This window comes from Poecilia reticulata, chromosome 20, assembly GCF_904066995.2.
Source record: "Poecilia reticulata chromosome 20, P_reticulata-male-v2, whole genome shotgun sequence".
NCBI classification, from domain to species: domain Eukaryota; kingdom Metazoa; phylum Chordata; class Actinopteri; order Cyprinodontiformes; family Poeciliidae; genus Poecilia; species Poecilia reticulata.
In genome coordinates this window covers 19,766,121-19,781,655 of record NC_088849.1, presented here as the reverse complement: position 1 = coordinate 19,781,655, position 15,535 = coordinate 19,766,121, and the positions used below count along the sequence as shown (strand labels likewise).

At 33.3% G+C, this 15,535-nt stretch overlaps 1 protein-coding gene across 1 annotated transcript; it reads right to left on the bottom strand.

The window, feature by feature from the left end:
- Window positions 1-783: 783 nt before the first annotated feature.
- On the bottom strand, window positions 784-10,804 carry LOC145549384 (uncharacterized). The gene is made up of 15 exons (XM_081601644.1): window positions 10,653-10,804; window positions 10,306-10,347; window positions 10,115-10,174; window positions 9,453-9,500; window positions 8,326-8,367; window positions 8,139-8,210; window positions 7,900-7,941; window positions 7,724-7,786; window positions 4,194-7,609; window positions 3,792-3,848; window positions 2,311-2,343; window positions 2,206-2,223; window positions 2,029-2,094; window positions 960-1,026; window positions 784-884 (listed from the first exon to the last, which is right to left on the bottom strand). Exons 1-9 carry the CDS (start codon window positions 10,791-10,793, stop codon window positions 7,604-7,606), a joined length of 516 nt encoding a protein of 171 aa, XP_081457770.1. The 5' UTR covers window positions 10,794-10,804; the 3' UTR covers window positions 784-884; window positions 960-1,026; window positions 2,029-2,094; window positions 2,206-2,223; window positions 2,311-2,343; window positions 3,792-3,848; window positions 4,194-7,603.
- Window positions 10,805-15,535: the final 4,731 nt, after the last annotated feature.

Sequence of the window (15,535 nt, the reverse complement as noted above, 5' to 3'; positions counted from 1 at the left end):
ATGTGGTTGAATCTTTCAGTTTTTTATCTTCTTACCCCAAAGCAATGCAAACATTTGAATCCCTCATGACTCACTGTGAGCTCACAGTTCTGTCTTTTCTGCTAAAACTGTGTTCGTTGAATTAAAAGAAGACCTGGAACTAGTCTGCTGCACCTCTGGGTGAGTAAACTGATTTCAACACTGATTGTTTTTCGAAGAGTTCAGGGAAAAAAAGCATTGGGGCAAAGGTTCATGAAAAAGCCTCCAAAAATCTATTTTTCCTTTCTGGAAACAGAAAGACTAAAGACAAAAAACCAATATGCAGCATTAAGTTAAAGAGTTTGGCCATGTATGCATGTTTTAGCAGGAAATTTAACTTGCAACACTATTTACCAGCAGATAAAAAGGAATAAAATTTTCATGTGAGTCAGTTTTGAGCTGAATATAAAAGAAAAAAGTCTGAGGGTAAATATAGTCCAGTTACAGTTTACATTATACTTGCAATAATCAAATCTTTCAGATCCAGTTTCATTTTGCTGTTTATAATGTTTATAAAGTTTAAAACATCTAATATTTAACTTTTCTCTATATTATTTATGTTTCCATGCTTAGTTTAAATGAGAAAACAAACTAGTTCCTAATTAAGTTGCTGTTTGAACCCTTTATTATAGGTTACTTAGAGTAGATACACATTTTAATACATTTAAACTGAATTTTAAATCCTGATACCAAAGTTTTATTCCTACTCACAGCCTTTTGTTAATAACTCACCATATGTAAACAAATTCCATTCTATTCACAAAATACACTTCAATGTTTTATTTAAACTCATGACTTGAATTTAGGAGCACGTATTCTTCTCTATGGATTCGCAGATACGTCTTCCTTTTTTTTTTAGCATTTTTCTGCAGAGATGAGATTAAAAATCAGATAAAATACTTTACTCTGTATGTTAATACTGAATTGTGGGCAAACATTACCTGGTCCACGTTTCACTTTGTTGAGAATGGAAAACATTCAATCAGATCGATCAGGTTTTTCTCGGTTCTGGAATGTTAAATACACAACGCCACCTCAATTTCTCCATAGGTAATGCTTCATAGTTATTTAATTACACAGAAAAAAATTACTTTATATTCAGAATGGCACTTTCATTTATAAAAAGATTAATAGCCAATAGAGATTACTATCTGATAAAAGAGATAATAAAGTAAAATGCAGTCTTTTTGGTAATAAATCATATCAATCAAGCAATCAAATTTTATTTGTATAGCACATTTCAGCAGCAAGGCATTTCAAGGTGCTTTACATAATTAAAGAAGAACATCGTGTGACATTGAATAAAAAAAAGAGAAAGAGATTTTGAAGAAAAAAAAGAAAAAGATTTAAAAAGATTAAAAAAGATGAAAACATAGAAAGGGGAATAAAAGAAATGAATAAATAGATAAAAAGTAAAGATAAAAACATCGAAGACATCAAAACCCACACTAATCCTAATTTAGCCATAAGCAACTCTAAACAGGAGGGTTTTAAGTTGAGATTTATATGGCTCCAACAAATAAATAACAATAAATGACATGATAATTGTGAATGGCTAAGAGTCACTCAGCTATTTTTAACAGCCTCATTGAAGATGCACTCTGACCGAAATAAGATTTGAAGCTACCATATATTTTAACATTTTTCTCCTACAAAAATGTCATTTTATTGCTCATTTTAAAAAATTTATTTAATTAACTGGGATGTGCAGATGAAATGAAGGATCATCTGCACATCCAAGTCTTAACAAGCATGTCTTCTGCTCATTTATGCTTTATTTTTATGATACTTTTCATCTAAACTGTAAAATAATGCAGTTTTTATTTATTTTATTTTTTTTCCCACACTGTCATGGAAAGTGGAAACTGAATTTTGTTCATGAACTAATTGTTATTTAAAATGGTTTTGAAACTAGTAGAAATGTCAATATGATTATGTAATTAATTAAGTTACAAAAGTTAAATCTGCCCTAACATTTAACTCTTACTACAGTATAAGCCTGAGTGTTACCTGGTTTTCATCAGGGTTTGGAGGAAAGACAATCTTGTCTAGAATAGGAATCCGTATTCCTTCCAACTGGCAGGTGAAGAAAAAACGCAAGAAAAAGACGTAATATTTAATATTCCCCCAAAATATTCAGAATATTGACTTAATGTTAATATGGAAGTGCGGTCTGCATGCACTTACTTTGACTTCTTTTGTCTCCTAAAATAGAAGAAAACATTTCTAACTTGGTCTCATCAACTGTAAACATTACGTTTTAATAATTTGGTAAAATCCAAGTTTACCTACGTTTTGTGTCGTGTTGTTGGTTTCTAGTGGATTCTAAAACAGATGGAAGAGGAAAAAACAGAAGAGAAAATATACAGACGTGCTGCTTTCACTGGAGTTCTGTTTTAAAATATAGACTTTACTACAAAATAATCAAAACAATCAGTCCCTCTGGGGTGTTACAGTGTTTTCTTCTGATTGTTGCGGCCTAAACTTTCAGTATGAGGCGACTTTTTCAAAAAGTTGTAGTCAAAGTTACCCTTTTTTAAGCTTTATTTTATTAAAAGTTGATAAAACAGCCCCACAACATAATGCTGCCACCACCAGGCTTCGTATTTAGGATGTAACAAGCATCCCAGTTCTTCCTCCAAATGTAGCTATTTGAGTTTCTTTAGACCACAGTACATGTCTCCAAACATGAGGATCTTTCTCTCTGTGTGAATTTGTAATCTGGTTTATATGTTTCTTTTGGACTGATGGCTTCATCATTGCTGAGAGGACTTTCAGCCCACGGCTGTAGCTTTATCAGATTCAGTAACATTTTCACGAGGCTTATATATATCTTGACTGATTTTTTTATTTTTTTATTTTTCCATTGTGTCAAAATAGAAATCAGTTAAGTTTCAGGTCTGGCCTTGAAATACATCCACAGATGTTCCTCAGATTGACTCGGATGTTTCAATTTAACCTGAAGTTTATGGAGGGAAACACAAAAACTTTGACCCAAATCATATAATTAAAATAGACAGTTGCCCCTGATGCTGTATGTAAACTTTTGAATTTAAAGAAAGTACCCTCCCAAAAAAAATCTCCAAAAATGTTCTAATTTAAGAGATAGAAATAATTTTGGATATTCCAGCCGACCCAAAACAAGAGAAGTTTGGTCTAATTTAACTTCAGACAATTAGAGAAAAAAAGACATTTGTTTTTTTATTTGGTGTGTAAACATCTCATTTCAGCTGTAAGTGCTGCTGATAGATTTCTTGGAACTGAATCAAAAGGTTTTGTTTTTTTTTCAACAAATATTTGTTTAAGTGTGTGTGCTCCCTTATGCAGCCAGATAATTGAGACTATTTTTGTATTTTCACTTAAGTTGCACAAAATAGATTTAAAATCATTTTCTAAACAATTTTTGTAGATTTTATGCTCTCATTTTGTACATAACAAAAAATTTGTTTTTTTTAGAATGAATTAAATGAATTTTGAATACAATGTGGAATATTTATTACTTTCTTGAAGCTTAGATTTCGACAAATGTTACCTACAAATCAAAAGTTTTGAAAACAATTCAAAACTTTGATCCAAACGCTGATTTTTGTTGCACAAGGAGAAAAGTGAACAACATTCATGTTGACAAAAGAGAGCAGAGTCCACAGAAAGAAAGAAATTATCCTAACTGCTGTTACAGTTTCGGCTTAACCACCTACATTTGCCACAATAACAATAATAATAAAAAAGATTAAACGTTTAACAGCAAAATGAATTTCTGACATTCTACCCACAGTGAAGTTGCTTGTCGTGTTCGATCCTTCAAGCGGCACACAAGAACCTCGAGGTCCCTGAAAAGGTTTATAATACAAATTAGTTTAAGTAAATATTTCATTCTGATTTTTAATTTCAATCTTTAATGTGTTTTCCTAAACAGAATTGATTCTTTATTTTTAAATCGAGGAACTCTTAAGCAGCATAATCATTAATAATTAATTTGATGTGAAATAGTATTCAGAATAAGAGACAAAAATGAAATGTTAAGAAATAAAGTATCCCCACGTTGGAAAAACTGAGAAGCACATCCAGGGAATTTATGTAGGATATTAAACAAGAACATATCAGAATTATTTCAGTTGATTGAAATAATCTTGTTAAACAATAAGAGGTGTGTGTGTGTGTGTGTGTTTACTTACAAATGGGCATGGACTTTCAATTATGTAGACATAGAGACAAAGGAAAAGGAAAAAGGTTCTCATGTTGAAAACTTTCTGTCTTCCTACACATCTGCTGTGGAGAATCAGTGCAGGGAGGTTAAATTACATTTACCTTTTTATCTCCTATCAAAGTCCAGCTCAGGTTTTTTTTTTTGCTCCTGAAAGTCAAACATGATCTCTCTGAATAAGCAGACTCCTTTGATGATCAAACTAAAAGTTCTTAACTTGGAGTTAATCTATGGCGTTAAGTACAAAAATCAGTTGAGATCAATGTTTTAATGCTTTTCAAATATTCTTATAATAGTATCTTTAGTTGATGCATGGTTTTTATAATTTCTTTTTTTTTTTTCATAAAATTAATTGACTTGCAGAGATCTGCTAGCGTTAGTCCAGGTTGAAATGAATTAATTCACTTGTTATATATTTAAAATTAAGCTTAGTTTCAAATTAACTAGTTATTGTGTTTTTTTCTGAAAGTTATGATGATCTTTACTGGGTCTCCTACTCACAAACTTTAAAAACCCCCTCAGTCTAAATTAATTTTGAGGTTTGGTGTTTAAAATGTCGATGTGCTTGCAGAAAAAGCAAAGCTGAGCTTGGATAATCAATTTTAAACGTACTTAAACCGACATTGTCAATAACAGCTGAACTTTGTCTCTCATGCATGAACACTCAGCAGTCACCCGGCGCTCACCGTGAGGAAAAAGCTGCTCTGATGCAGCATCCAAAGTTTGTCTTTACTGAACATTAAATATTTACCTCTGGATAGAAAAATCTCACTTTAAGTTCAGTTCAAAGTTTTTAAACCTCACACACCAATGCAAACACAATACTGGACTTTAGATGGTTTGTTCCTCTCTAATAATTTCACAAACAAATGGAATGAAACAAAACAAATAGCAAAGATAAATTTCACCCTCTATCACAAATAGTTGATGCAGATTTTTCATTTTTAATTAGGTTCAAATTCAGTGATTTACGCTGTAACATGGTACAAATATGCATCTTTTAATAACTGGTCTTTAATTTCATAATGACTAAAATCACATCTATTCAATTAATTTGACTCAAAACCAGACGTTGGTGCTCACAGATCTGCTTGTTAAATAATTTCATTAAACTTTTCTGAATATTAAAGTATTTGAAAGACAATTTATCCAAATCACGTTTCATTATTTTCTTCTTTTTTTTTTCTATTTTGTCATCAGGAAGATTTGCTTTCAACAAGGCAAATCCCTGATTTTAAGTTTAAGATCTACAAAGATTACCACACCCCTTTCCTGCAAATACAATTTTTTTATTTGCTTCATTAAAATAATATCAATCAATCAATCAATCAAATTTTATTTGTATAGCACATTTCAGCAGCAAGGCATTTCAAAGTGCTTTATATAATTAAAATAAAAACAGAAATAATCAGTGAGAAAGAGAGAGATTTTAAAAAAAAATAAAAAAAACAAAATTAAAATTAAAATAAAAACAAAAAAACAAAAAACATTACATCATTAAAACGTCGAAAAGAAAGAAAAAGAAATTAAAAACATTAAAGACATAAAAATATGGAAGACATCAAAACCCGCACTCTAACCCTAATTCAGCCATAAGCAACTCTAAACAGGTGGGTTTTAAGTTGAGATTTAAAGGCACCCAGTGTTTCAGCTGTTTTACAGTTTTCTGGAAGTTTGTTCCAAATCTGTGGTGCATAGAAACTGAATGCTGCTTCTCCTCGTCTGGTTCTGGTTCTGGGGATGCAGTGCAGACCAGAACCAGAAGATCTGAGGGGTCTAGACGGTTGGTACAGTAATAACAGATCTTTAAGGTAATGTGGTGCTAAACCGTTCAGTGATTTATAAACTAACATCAGTATTTTAAAGTCTATTCTCTGAGCTACAGGGAGCCAGTGAAAGGACTTTAAAACTGGTGTTATGTGCTCTATCTTTCTGGTTTTAGTGAGAACCCGCGCAGCAGCATTCTGGATCAGCTGCAGCTGTTTGATTGGTTTATTAGTCAGACCTGTGAAAACGCTGTTGCAGTAATCAATGCGACTAAAGATAAACGCATGGATGAGCTTCTCTAGATCGTGCTGAGACATCAGTCCTCTAACCCTGGAGATGTTCTTCAGGTGATAGAAGGCCGACTTTGTGACTGTCTTAATGTGGTTCTGAAGGTTCAGGTCAGAGTCCATCACTACTCCCAGGTTTCGGGCCTGATCGCTGGTTTTTAGTTGTAATAACTGAAGCTGTGCATTGATTCTAGTTCGCTCATCTTTAGGTCCAAAGATAATAACTTCAGTTTTGTTTCTGTTTAGCTGGAGAAAGTTTTGGCACATCCACACATTGATCTGTTCTAAGCATCTATTCAGTGATTGGATGGGTTCAGAGTCACCTGGTGACATCGTGATGTAGAGCTGTGTATCATCCGCATAATTGTGGTAGCTAATCCTATGTCCTGTTATAATCTTTGCCAGTGGGAGCATATAAATATTGAAAAGAAGGGGTCCTAGGATTGAACCTTGGGGTACCCCACATGTGACCTTTGACCTCTCTGATGAGAAGTTTCCGATTGAAACAAAGAAATCCCTGTTCTTTATGTAAGATTCAAACCAGTTGAGCACTGGACCGGAGAGTCCGACCCAACTCTCCAGTCGATTCAGTAAAATGTCGTGGTCAACAGTGTCAAAAGCTGCACTGAGGTCCAACAGAACCAGCATGCTTGGTTTATTGGTTAATACATGCTTGGTTTATTGTAGAGCAGGAAAAATACATATATTTTTTGTCTACTTGCCTCTAAATTATATTATTTTGATCTGCATGTACATCTAACTTTAATATTTTAGCCCACAAGAGAAAGTTTGAACCCTTTTTCTCTATACCAAGCAAATAAAAAACAAAAAAGCCTGTTTATTGCTCATTTGCAATATGAATATTGTACTCAGTGATATAAATATGATCATATATTGTGCAGCCCAGATGTATTGTTTTTTTATGACAAAGTTTGATACCCTATGGTCAGATTTTTCATCCATGGTGAAATATTTTCATCTGAATTTTAAAATTGAAGAACAAAATTATTATTATTATTATTTTTTTCAAATATTAATCAGTTTACAAACGTCTTTTGGTTCTAAATTAAAATAAATTGAGCCAAGTCCATTTTTCTGTATCAATATAAATAAGTTTTAGCAAATTCAGCCGTAGATTTTAACCATTTTATAAATTATGCTCACACCCACCTTACTGTAACCTTTTACCATGCACATAAACAAATAAAACTTCTTTCACAACAAATGTTTATATTTTATTTAGAGATGATTGCTGCCTCTGCATGAAGATTCACGGTCTTGTTCATGTTTCTGTAAGACCTCAGCTTTGCGTCTTCCACTGGTTCTGCTATTCCTGGAAAAAAAAATAAAAATGGATACATTCTCCATTAATTTCCACTCGTGCAGATTTTACAGATCAGTTATTTTCTATTCTGCGATACAAACGACAGCTGGGAAACTTTCTTACCTGCATCTCGTTTTCTTGTGGTGGGAAACCAGCACCGCTTTGTAGAGGGTGCCAGATGCTAAGCTGTTTTTCGAGTAAATTACAGTAGTGTTACATAAAATATAAACCAAGAATACCTCTCTAAATAAGTAGTCAGATGTAAATATTGCCTTATCCTGCTAAGTGTTTTTGTTTACCTGCTCCGTGGGTTTAGGGTTTGGCGGGGCTGCGTTGGGAGCCTGAAAGTGAAGCAATGATTATTTAAGCTGAAAAATATTAACCCTTAAGTCCAGTTAAGGGTCCAGTTAACAACAACTTTCCCAGCTGTTGTTTGAAAAAAATGGATACTTTCTCCATTAATTTCCACTCGTGCAGATATTGCAGATCAGTTATTTTCTATTCTGCAATACAAACAACAGCTGGGAAACTTTCTTACCTGCGTCTCTTTTTCTTGTGGTGGGAAACCAGCACCGCTTTGTAGAGGGTGCCAGGAGCTAGGCGGTTTTGGCTGTAAATTACAGTAGTGTTCAGTTAATGCTGCATAAAATATAAACCATGAATACCTTTCTAAATAAGTCGTGAGATGTAAATATTGCTTTATCCTGCTAAGTGTTTTTGTTTACCTGCTCCGTGGGTTTAAGGTTTGGCGGGGCTGTGTTGGGAGCCTGAAAGTGGAGAAATTATTATTTAAGTTGAAAAATATCCAGTCCAGTTCTTACGATGGGTATCTGTATCTTGGTATTTTAAAAATTCAACTCTATTTAATCTTTATAGTTTTTCCTATTTGGCGCCTAAATGAGCAGGAGATAATAATTATAACCTTTGGTGATTTTGGGGAAATCAGTAAGAATCCAGTTGCCATTATGATTACAGGTAAATAGAAACACTGTTACTTTAAGGCGGAGGTCCAAAGTGTGGCGCAGGGGCCATTTGCAGTCCTCTGGGATCATTTTGTGAGGCCCAGTTCAAGACTGGTCCAAATTGAACTTCTTTCCTCTTAAATGAAAAATGTTTCACACAACACAATGTACTTTTCTTTAATTGGATGCAATTTTAACTTGATTTTGAAGAAATGTGTTTTTGTTGCTGGAAGTAGATTAAAAACCTTTTCAGGAGGAACAAAATAGAAAATATTTGAACCAAAAGTTGAGGCAATTGTACACCTAGACAAACGTCAGAGACTCTTTGTATCCGTCCATTAAAAAATATTGTATGTTTGATTTTTGCTGAGTAAAAAAAGAAAAATAATAATTGGTTAATTGCGTGTTTTTTAAGATGGGGATTTTTGGTTTGCTCACATGAATGTGGATTTTGGACGACAAATAAGTTAAGTTTCAATCTTAAAGTAGCTAAATAGTTTTTAGATAAAATGTAACATAAAGTTTTAAATCAGAAAACAAAACATGCACATAAAAATTATAACTCCAGTAAATGCAAGTCAAATTGTATTTACTTTTTGAAGTCCATGGAGAGAAAATAAATGGTATATTAAATTTGAAATATTTTCCTTGAGAGCATGTTTCATTAAAATGAACACAAATATCATTGAGCTGTTTATTTATATTTAAAACAGTAAAAATAAAATTATTTTCTTTTATTTTGAAAGGTACCATCACCTTAATAACAATTTGGTAAGTGGAAAATAATCAATTTAGTATTAGTTTTTAACTAAAAATATCCCAGATATTCTTCCAAATAATCCGTCCCTAGAAACACTGAAACAGTGACGATATTTTCTGCAAATACTTACATTTGATGAATTGGTTGTGGAGTTGGATCCGTCCACTGTCGCATTCAGCTGCGAATTTCATTAAAAAATAATCACTGGAAATAATTTTTCTGTAGTTTGCAAACAGATTACGTTACTTTCTAAATGTAGAAAATGGAAGTAAATTTGATTAAAACCAGATATTAAATCCATCTTGGCAGTTTGATCACATTATTTTTAGATATTCAAGGTTTTTAAAACATCAATTAAGTTCAAATAATCTGGAGTATAAAACTAAAGAGAAAATGTTAATCTTTTTCTAAGTTGTGTTTGTCAATTTGTTGGTCAAAAACATCCAATGAAACAGAGTAACATAAATCCTCTTTTCATGATAAACTATAGTCCAATTCAACTGATTTTTCTCTGGTAAAAATGCAGTTCCTGTGTGAACGAGAGTCTGAAATACAACAAAACATTAACATTTTTCTGTTCAAGGTCATGAGAAATAAAAAAGTTAATCTGCTGACAGAGAAACAAAATGTACTTTAATTATTTTTTTTACAGTTATAAGTCAAACTGCCATATTTGTCTCCCTTTTTCTATAAATATTTGGGTGAATATAAATGTATTTTGCTGTCCTGTTTTGGTGTCCAAACTATATAAGGATTCAAGATGTCCATTTAGTAATAGTAATAGTTTCTTACCTTGCTTTCGTCCTTCTTTTCTTCAACATTAATAATCGTGCTTAGAGGGTTCCAGTTGCTCTAAAGTGGATTTAATGCCAAGAGCGTTGAAGATTTTAACAGTTTTTAACAGATTTATGATTATATTTCAGTCTCTACTTTAAATATGACAAATAGTTTATCAAAGAAAAATGTGTTCTTTTTTTACTTACCCTTCGTTGACGTGTGGTTTCAGGGGAGGCGGCGCTGCAACCCTGGACATGAAATTACAACGAATTTACTTCGAAAAATATTTAACTTTTTTATTGTTTTTGTAATTGATCTGTTTTGGGAGACATTCTTTCAAAAAGAAAGGAAAAAGAGACTCTAAATCTCTCTTTTCTGGATAAATAAAGGTTATTATTACTAATTTTATTCCATGATACTAGTGTCAGTCCTTTCCAGTTGTGTACAACAACTCTGAAAATTAAATCAAACTGAGTCCGAGGATATATAATTTATAAACGCTTCACTTTAAATTCTGACCCTTTCCAACATTTTCAAAAATATTTTTCTTTACCTTGCATTTTAATGTCAAGGCTTCAGTAGCCACAGCCCATCCAAGGAGACACAGAAATATCGCGGCTCTCATCGTGAAACGTGTGGGTCTTCTTCTTCTACATCTGCTGTGTTGAATCAGTGCAGGGAGATTTAGTTTCATCCACTTTTCCCTTAATTCAAAGTCCAACTCTGCTGTTTGTAGCTTTCTGTTGACTTTGCTGAAAGTTAAACATGTTGAATCTATAATCTGGTCGGCTGACAATCAGTGAATTTGATCTCAGCTGTAGTAAAGACTGCTAGAACAGTAAATTAGATTGGGAATTTTATTATTTCACTAATTGAACAGTTAATTGAATCTCTATGAGCTTAACTTTTTGAGTTAAATTGTCTAAAATCAGTTTACCTTGCAGTCCAGCTCTGAAGTATTATTGGTTGAGCTACTGCATATGTAAGATTATGACCACAGGTGTAATCTGTCATTTAAATTTCGTGAGCTGAAGCTGAAACACTTAAATGAGTTATGTAACTAAACAAATTAAATAACTAAAATTTCTCTCATGTTAATAACTATTGTCCTAATTTGGTTAAGTTATAAAGTTTCTGCTTCAATTTGTGTTTACCATCAAAGTCCAACTAAATGATTTTTACCTTTTTTATTTATTTTTGTTGGTTTGCTCTTAAGAGTCAGGCTTACCAAGGTGCAATAAATGGTCTTCAGAAATATTTTTCTTCAGTAATTCGAAAAAAAATATAAAGATTTTTAGAAGTAGAAGTTTCAAAGATTTATTTGTTAATACGGATGATTGTCTTACTAAAAACAAAAAGTATTTAGTAGCGTAAGACCAATACAAATATTGATTTTTAACACAGAAATGTCATTCCACTGAGAAGTTTGTCCATATGCTCTAGAATATTTGCAGTCAGTCCTTGGTTGGGTTTAAAAAAACATTACGGAAAAATATAATCAACACCTGATATTGCATCTACAACTACAATTTTACACCTTTTCAAAATAAGAGAAAGCTAACAAAATGTTGTAGTTGCTCAAGTTCACCACCAGATGTCCCTGTAGATACACAATAAACACTTTCACTCTCAATTTTGCGGACAGACAATTTACATTAAGAAATCGTGGAAAAGTGGTGCAGCGTTTAGTTTCTGTATTAACCTTGAGATGAAACAAAGCAATTAGAGATTCACCAGCTGTAGTTTTCCAGATTAATTCTGGATTTTTGGCAATTCTGAGTTAACAAGATGTCAACATAGTGAATGGATTCCCAATGAGCAGCCAGTCCTAAAAGAAATGGAAAATAAAAGTACTGTTTCACATAGCCGCCATTTTACTGTGACATAGCAGTTTGGATGATGCTAGTATAAGGTTTACCAATAAACAATGGGAAAAAGTTGATGTGCTACATATTCATTGATAGCCACACTATTAATTCTCTAACCCAAATCATTTAAATGTGCAACTTTGAAGAAAACCTACACAAAATTTTATGTTGAGATTTACAGTTCTGGAAAAATGAAGAGACCACTGCACTGAACCCCATTGAAAACCTCCTGGTTATTTCACCGAATATTTTTTCTGAACTCCTCCTGAGTTAAAACATTAGTGTTGTCGTTTCTAAATTATTATAAACGTGTTTAATTTGCCTTATTTGAGGTCAGAAAGCACTGCATCTTTTTCATTATTTTGACCATTTCTGATTTTCTCTAGATAAATACAAAATTTTTGCTTATAATTTCAGAAACAAGTTGTCAGTAGTTCATATAATAAAAGAACAATGTTCATTTTACTCAAACATATATCTTCAAATAGTAAAAAATTGTATCTTAATTTTTTTCCAGAGCTGTATTTAAATCAAATATAGCAGACACCATGAATTGAGCTTCTCAAAATTTCATCACCTCTGGTTGCACAATAACTATACAATCAGATATACGCTGATTAATGTAGCATCCATATTTACCACCTTAACTACAAAGTGATTAAGGTGTGAAGGCATGTGTTATTTTGCAAATGCAGACTTACCAGTTGCATTTGAGCATAAAGACTTGTGGCGTAAATAAAGAATGAGATTTTGTTTCATATTAACAAACACATTTGTGAAATATAGGATGATTATATGCTAAAACGCATATGCACAAAATTATTCCTAAATTGTCAGATTTTAGTCTGCTCAGTTCTGCATAGTTTTAGCTTCTTTCAGAATGAGCTGCTTTAGGGCCTCTTGTCACTTTAAATCTAAATAAACTGCTGCTGGCCACAACGCCCTCAAATCAACGTTGAAAGTGGCTCCAAACCGATGCTCAATTATATGACTGTAGGTCTTTGAAAAGCATTAGTAGAGCCTCCTACAGAGCCAACAAGAATGCAGCGAGTAATTTCTGAATGGTAAGTCAATAACAAAACACTTGTGTTTTTTAGCTGCCATGAAACCAGCTGACCAAACATACTGGAGCTCAGCTGGAGTTGCTAGGTAACGGTGCAGTTCCCGTCATAGTGACTCAACATTCAGGAGATTTTCCGATTGGCTCATTTTACTAATGCCAAAAGAATTAACTTATTGGGGAAAAAATGACTGTGTGTTTCTTTTTAAGTGCTTTAGTTGTTTTTCGAAGCATTTGAGACCTAGATGGAAGCATAAAAATGTGCAAAAAGTGAATTTTGCCTAATAGGTCCCCTTTCTAAAGGCTTTTTGCACGTCTTTACCCAGAGTGCCAGTAAGTGTGAAGGGCTTTTGTTTAGAACAGCATTCTTGGTGCTAATCTGTGGCCCATTAAACAAACTGCTGTAATGTTGACCAGTCATGAGTCTTTTGGCTCTGTTCCCTCTCTTGTTATCGCAGCCATTTCTGGTGCCCTAGATGTTGATCGTCTAGACGTCGCCATTGTCAGCTCCGCTCGTCTCCTTGTGCCAAGAGTAAATCTCATTAACAGCGAGAAGGCTTGGAGGGACAGGGGCTCACCCACGGGTTTTCTGTGAGTAACTACTAAAAATAGAGAAGGAAGGTGATTATTGTAAACTAGGTCTGTGGCTACCTCTGAACTCTTAACCTTTAGTTGCTCAATTCTCTCCGACGTGCTGATAAGGAAGCAGTGTGGATGGTAATGAGTAAAATAAAAGGCCTTTATTTTATGAGTCTGCACACTGGGTTCCAGCTCTTAAATTGGCTTAAAGATGTACTTCACCAGAACCACCAGATGGCAAATTGAGTTTGTAATAAAAAGGCTGAGGTAATGATGCCTTCGCTTTACAATTAGAAACTCAGCAATTCCTCTGGTTGCACTCAAAAGATGCTCAAACTTTATATCTGAACCACAATTACAGGGTCAGCGCGGCCCTTTTACGCAATTCAGACCTAAAGCTGATTCAAAGTTTTTATGTTTAAAACATAACACAGGTCATTTGTAGAAATCAGTTTTGACATAAAATGTTTTTTGTATTATTTTTTGTCATTAAGACTTTTTGTAAAAACATTGAGAAGAGTAAAACTTCCAACGGGCTGAATACTTTTCATAGCCACTGTAGTATTCAATGATGCTGCATCCCATATTTCAACTCAGAACTACTAACCATTTCTCTTTTTGTCAGATTAAAAATATCTTTTGAAAATAACTTTTAACCTTTAACCATTTTGAATTAACCCCATATTTATGCAGTATTATTTTCCCATTAGTCTGACCCATTAACCCATTATTCTTCCATGAACAGGATAGGATATGTACCTGTTCATGGAAGAGTCTGCACACAAAACATTTTGCAATGTTTTTAAATCACACAATAACATTTTTTGCATAATATCATTATTAGATAATGAGATTTTAGTCTGGTCAGTTCTGTCTATTTTGATTTCTTTTCATCATCAAATTGGGTATGACCAGCAGCTGCTTATTTGGTTTTACTGTTTACTCTTGCGCATGCAAATGGCTGCAAACTGTGCACAATTCTGCAACTGTACATCTTTGAAAAGCAGAAGTGGAACCTCCTGCACAATCAGCAAAAATGCAGCAGGTGGTTTCTGGGTCGTATGTCAAGAATAAAACACTTGTCTTTTCCAGCAGCCATCGTACAGCGCATGCAGCAGTAAAAGCCAACTGACTAAATGTGCTGGAGATCATCTTGGGTTGCCCTAGTTCGGGAAAAATCATTATGCCTTTGTCAAAAAGTGACTGGATGTTTTTCAAGTACTTGAACTGTTTTTGGGAGCAGTTGAGGTCCATATGGAAGTACAAAAGCTTGCAAAATACACATTTTACATAATTGGTCAATTTTTGTTAAGTTTTCAACTAACTGTAAGTGGAAAATTATCATACATCCTTGTAAACATACATAATTTGTGTTTCTTAGTGAATCAAGTCACTGAAATAAAATGTAAATAATCCAAGTTATTAGATATGGCTCTATCTTCAGTACACCCTGCAGGGCTCCGCTGTTTTTCTGATGTAAATAAAAGACACAACAGTTTAATAAAGGAACGTTCATAGTGATGGAAGTTCACACAGTAACTTCCATCAATATGAACACAGTAGTTCAGTTTACACAGTTTAAACTGTATAAACTGAAAGTTAATGCAACTTATTCACCAGACAGGAAATCTGGCAGCTTTTACTGAGACATAAATACTTTTATTTCTTTGTAATTTACCTCTATTTCCTGATGAGTTCTTTATCTACTGAATATTGCACAAACTGGGACATTTTTTTCTTACAGAAAAAGAGGATTTCCTGGTTTCTGGAAGTGCATTTCTCTTAACTTTTCAACACCGTCTTTTTCACGATCTTCTGACTTATTACAAGTCTTAAAACTTTTTTATTTTGGGACTTTAGCTGCTTTTTGACTTGTTTCCAGTCCAAGTTGAGAGTAACTAAAGCTCTCTAAAAGTTATAAGAAAGTCA

Bases quoted from the DNA above. Each gene is read 5' to 3' on its own strand.
- LOC145549384 (XM_081601644.1), bottom strand. From the start codon at position 10,793: ATGAAACTAAATCTCCCTGCACTGATTCAACACAGCAGATGTAGAAGA. The intron at 10,348-10,652 runs GTAAAGAAAAAT...TTTCATGTCCAG, and splicing joins CCTTGACATTAAAATGCAAG to GGTTGCAGCGCCGCCTCCCC. The intron at 7,787-7,899 runs GTAAACAAAAAC...CTCGAAAAACAG, and splicing joins ACCCTAAACCCACGGAGCAG to CTTAGCATCTGGCACCCTCT.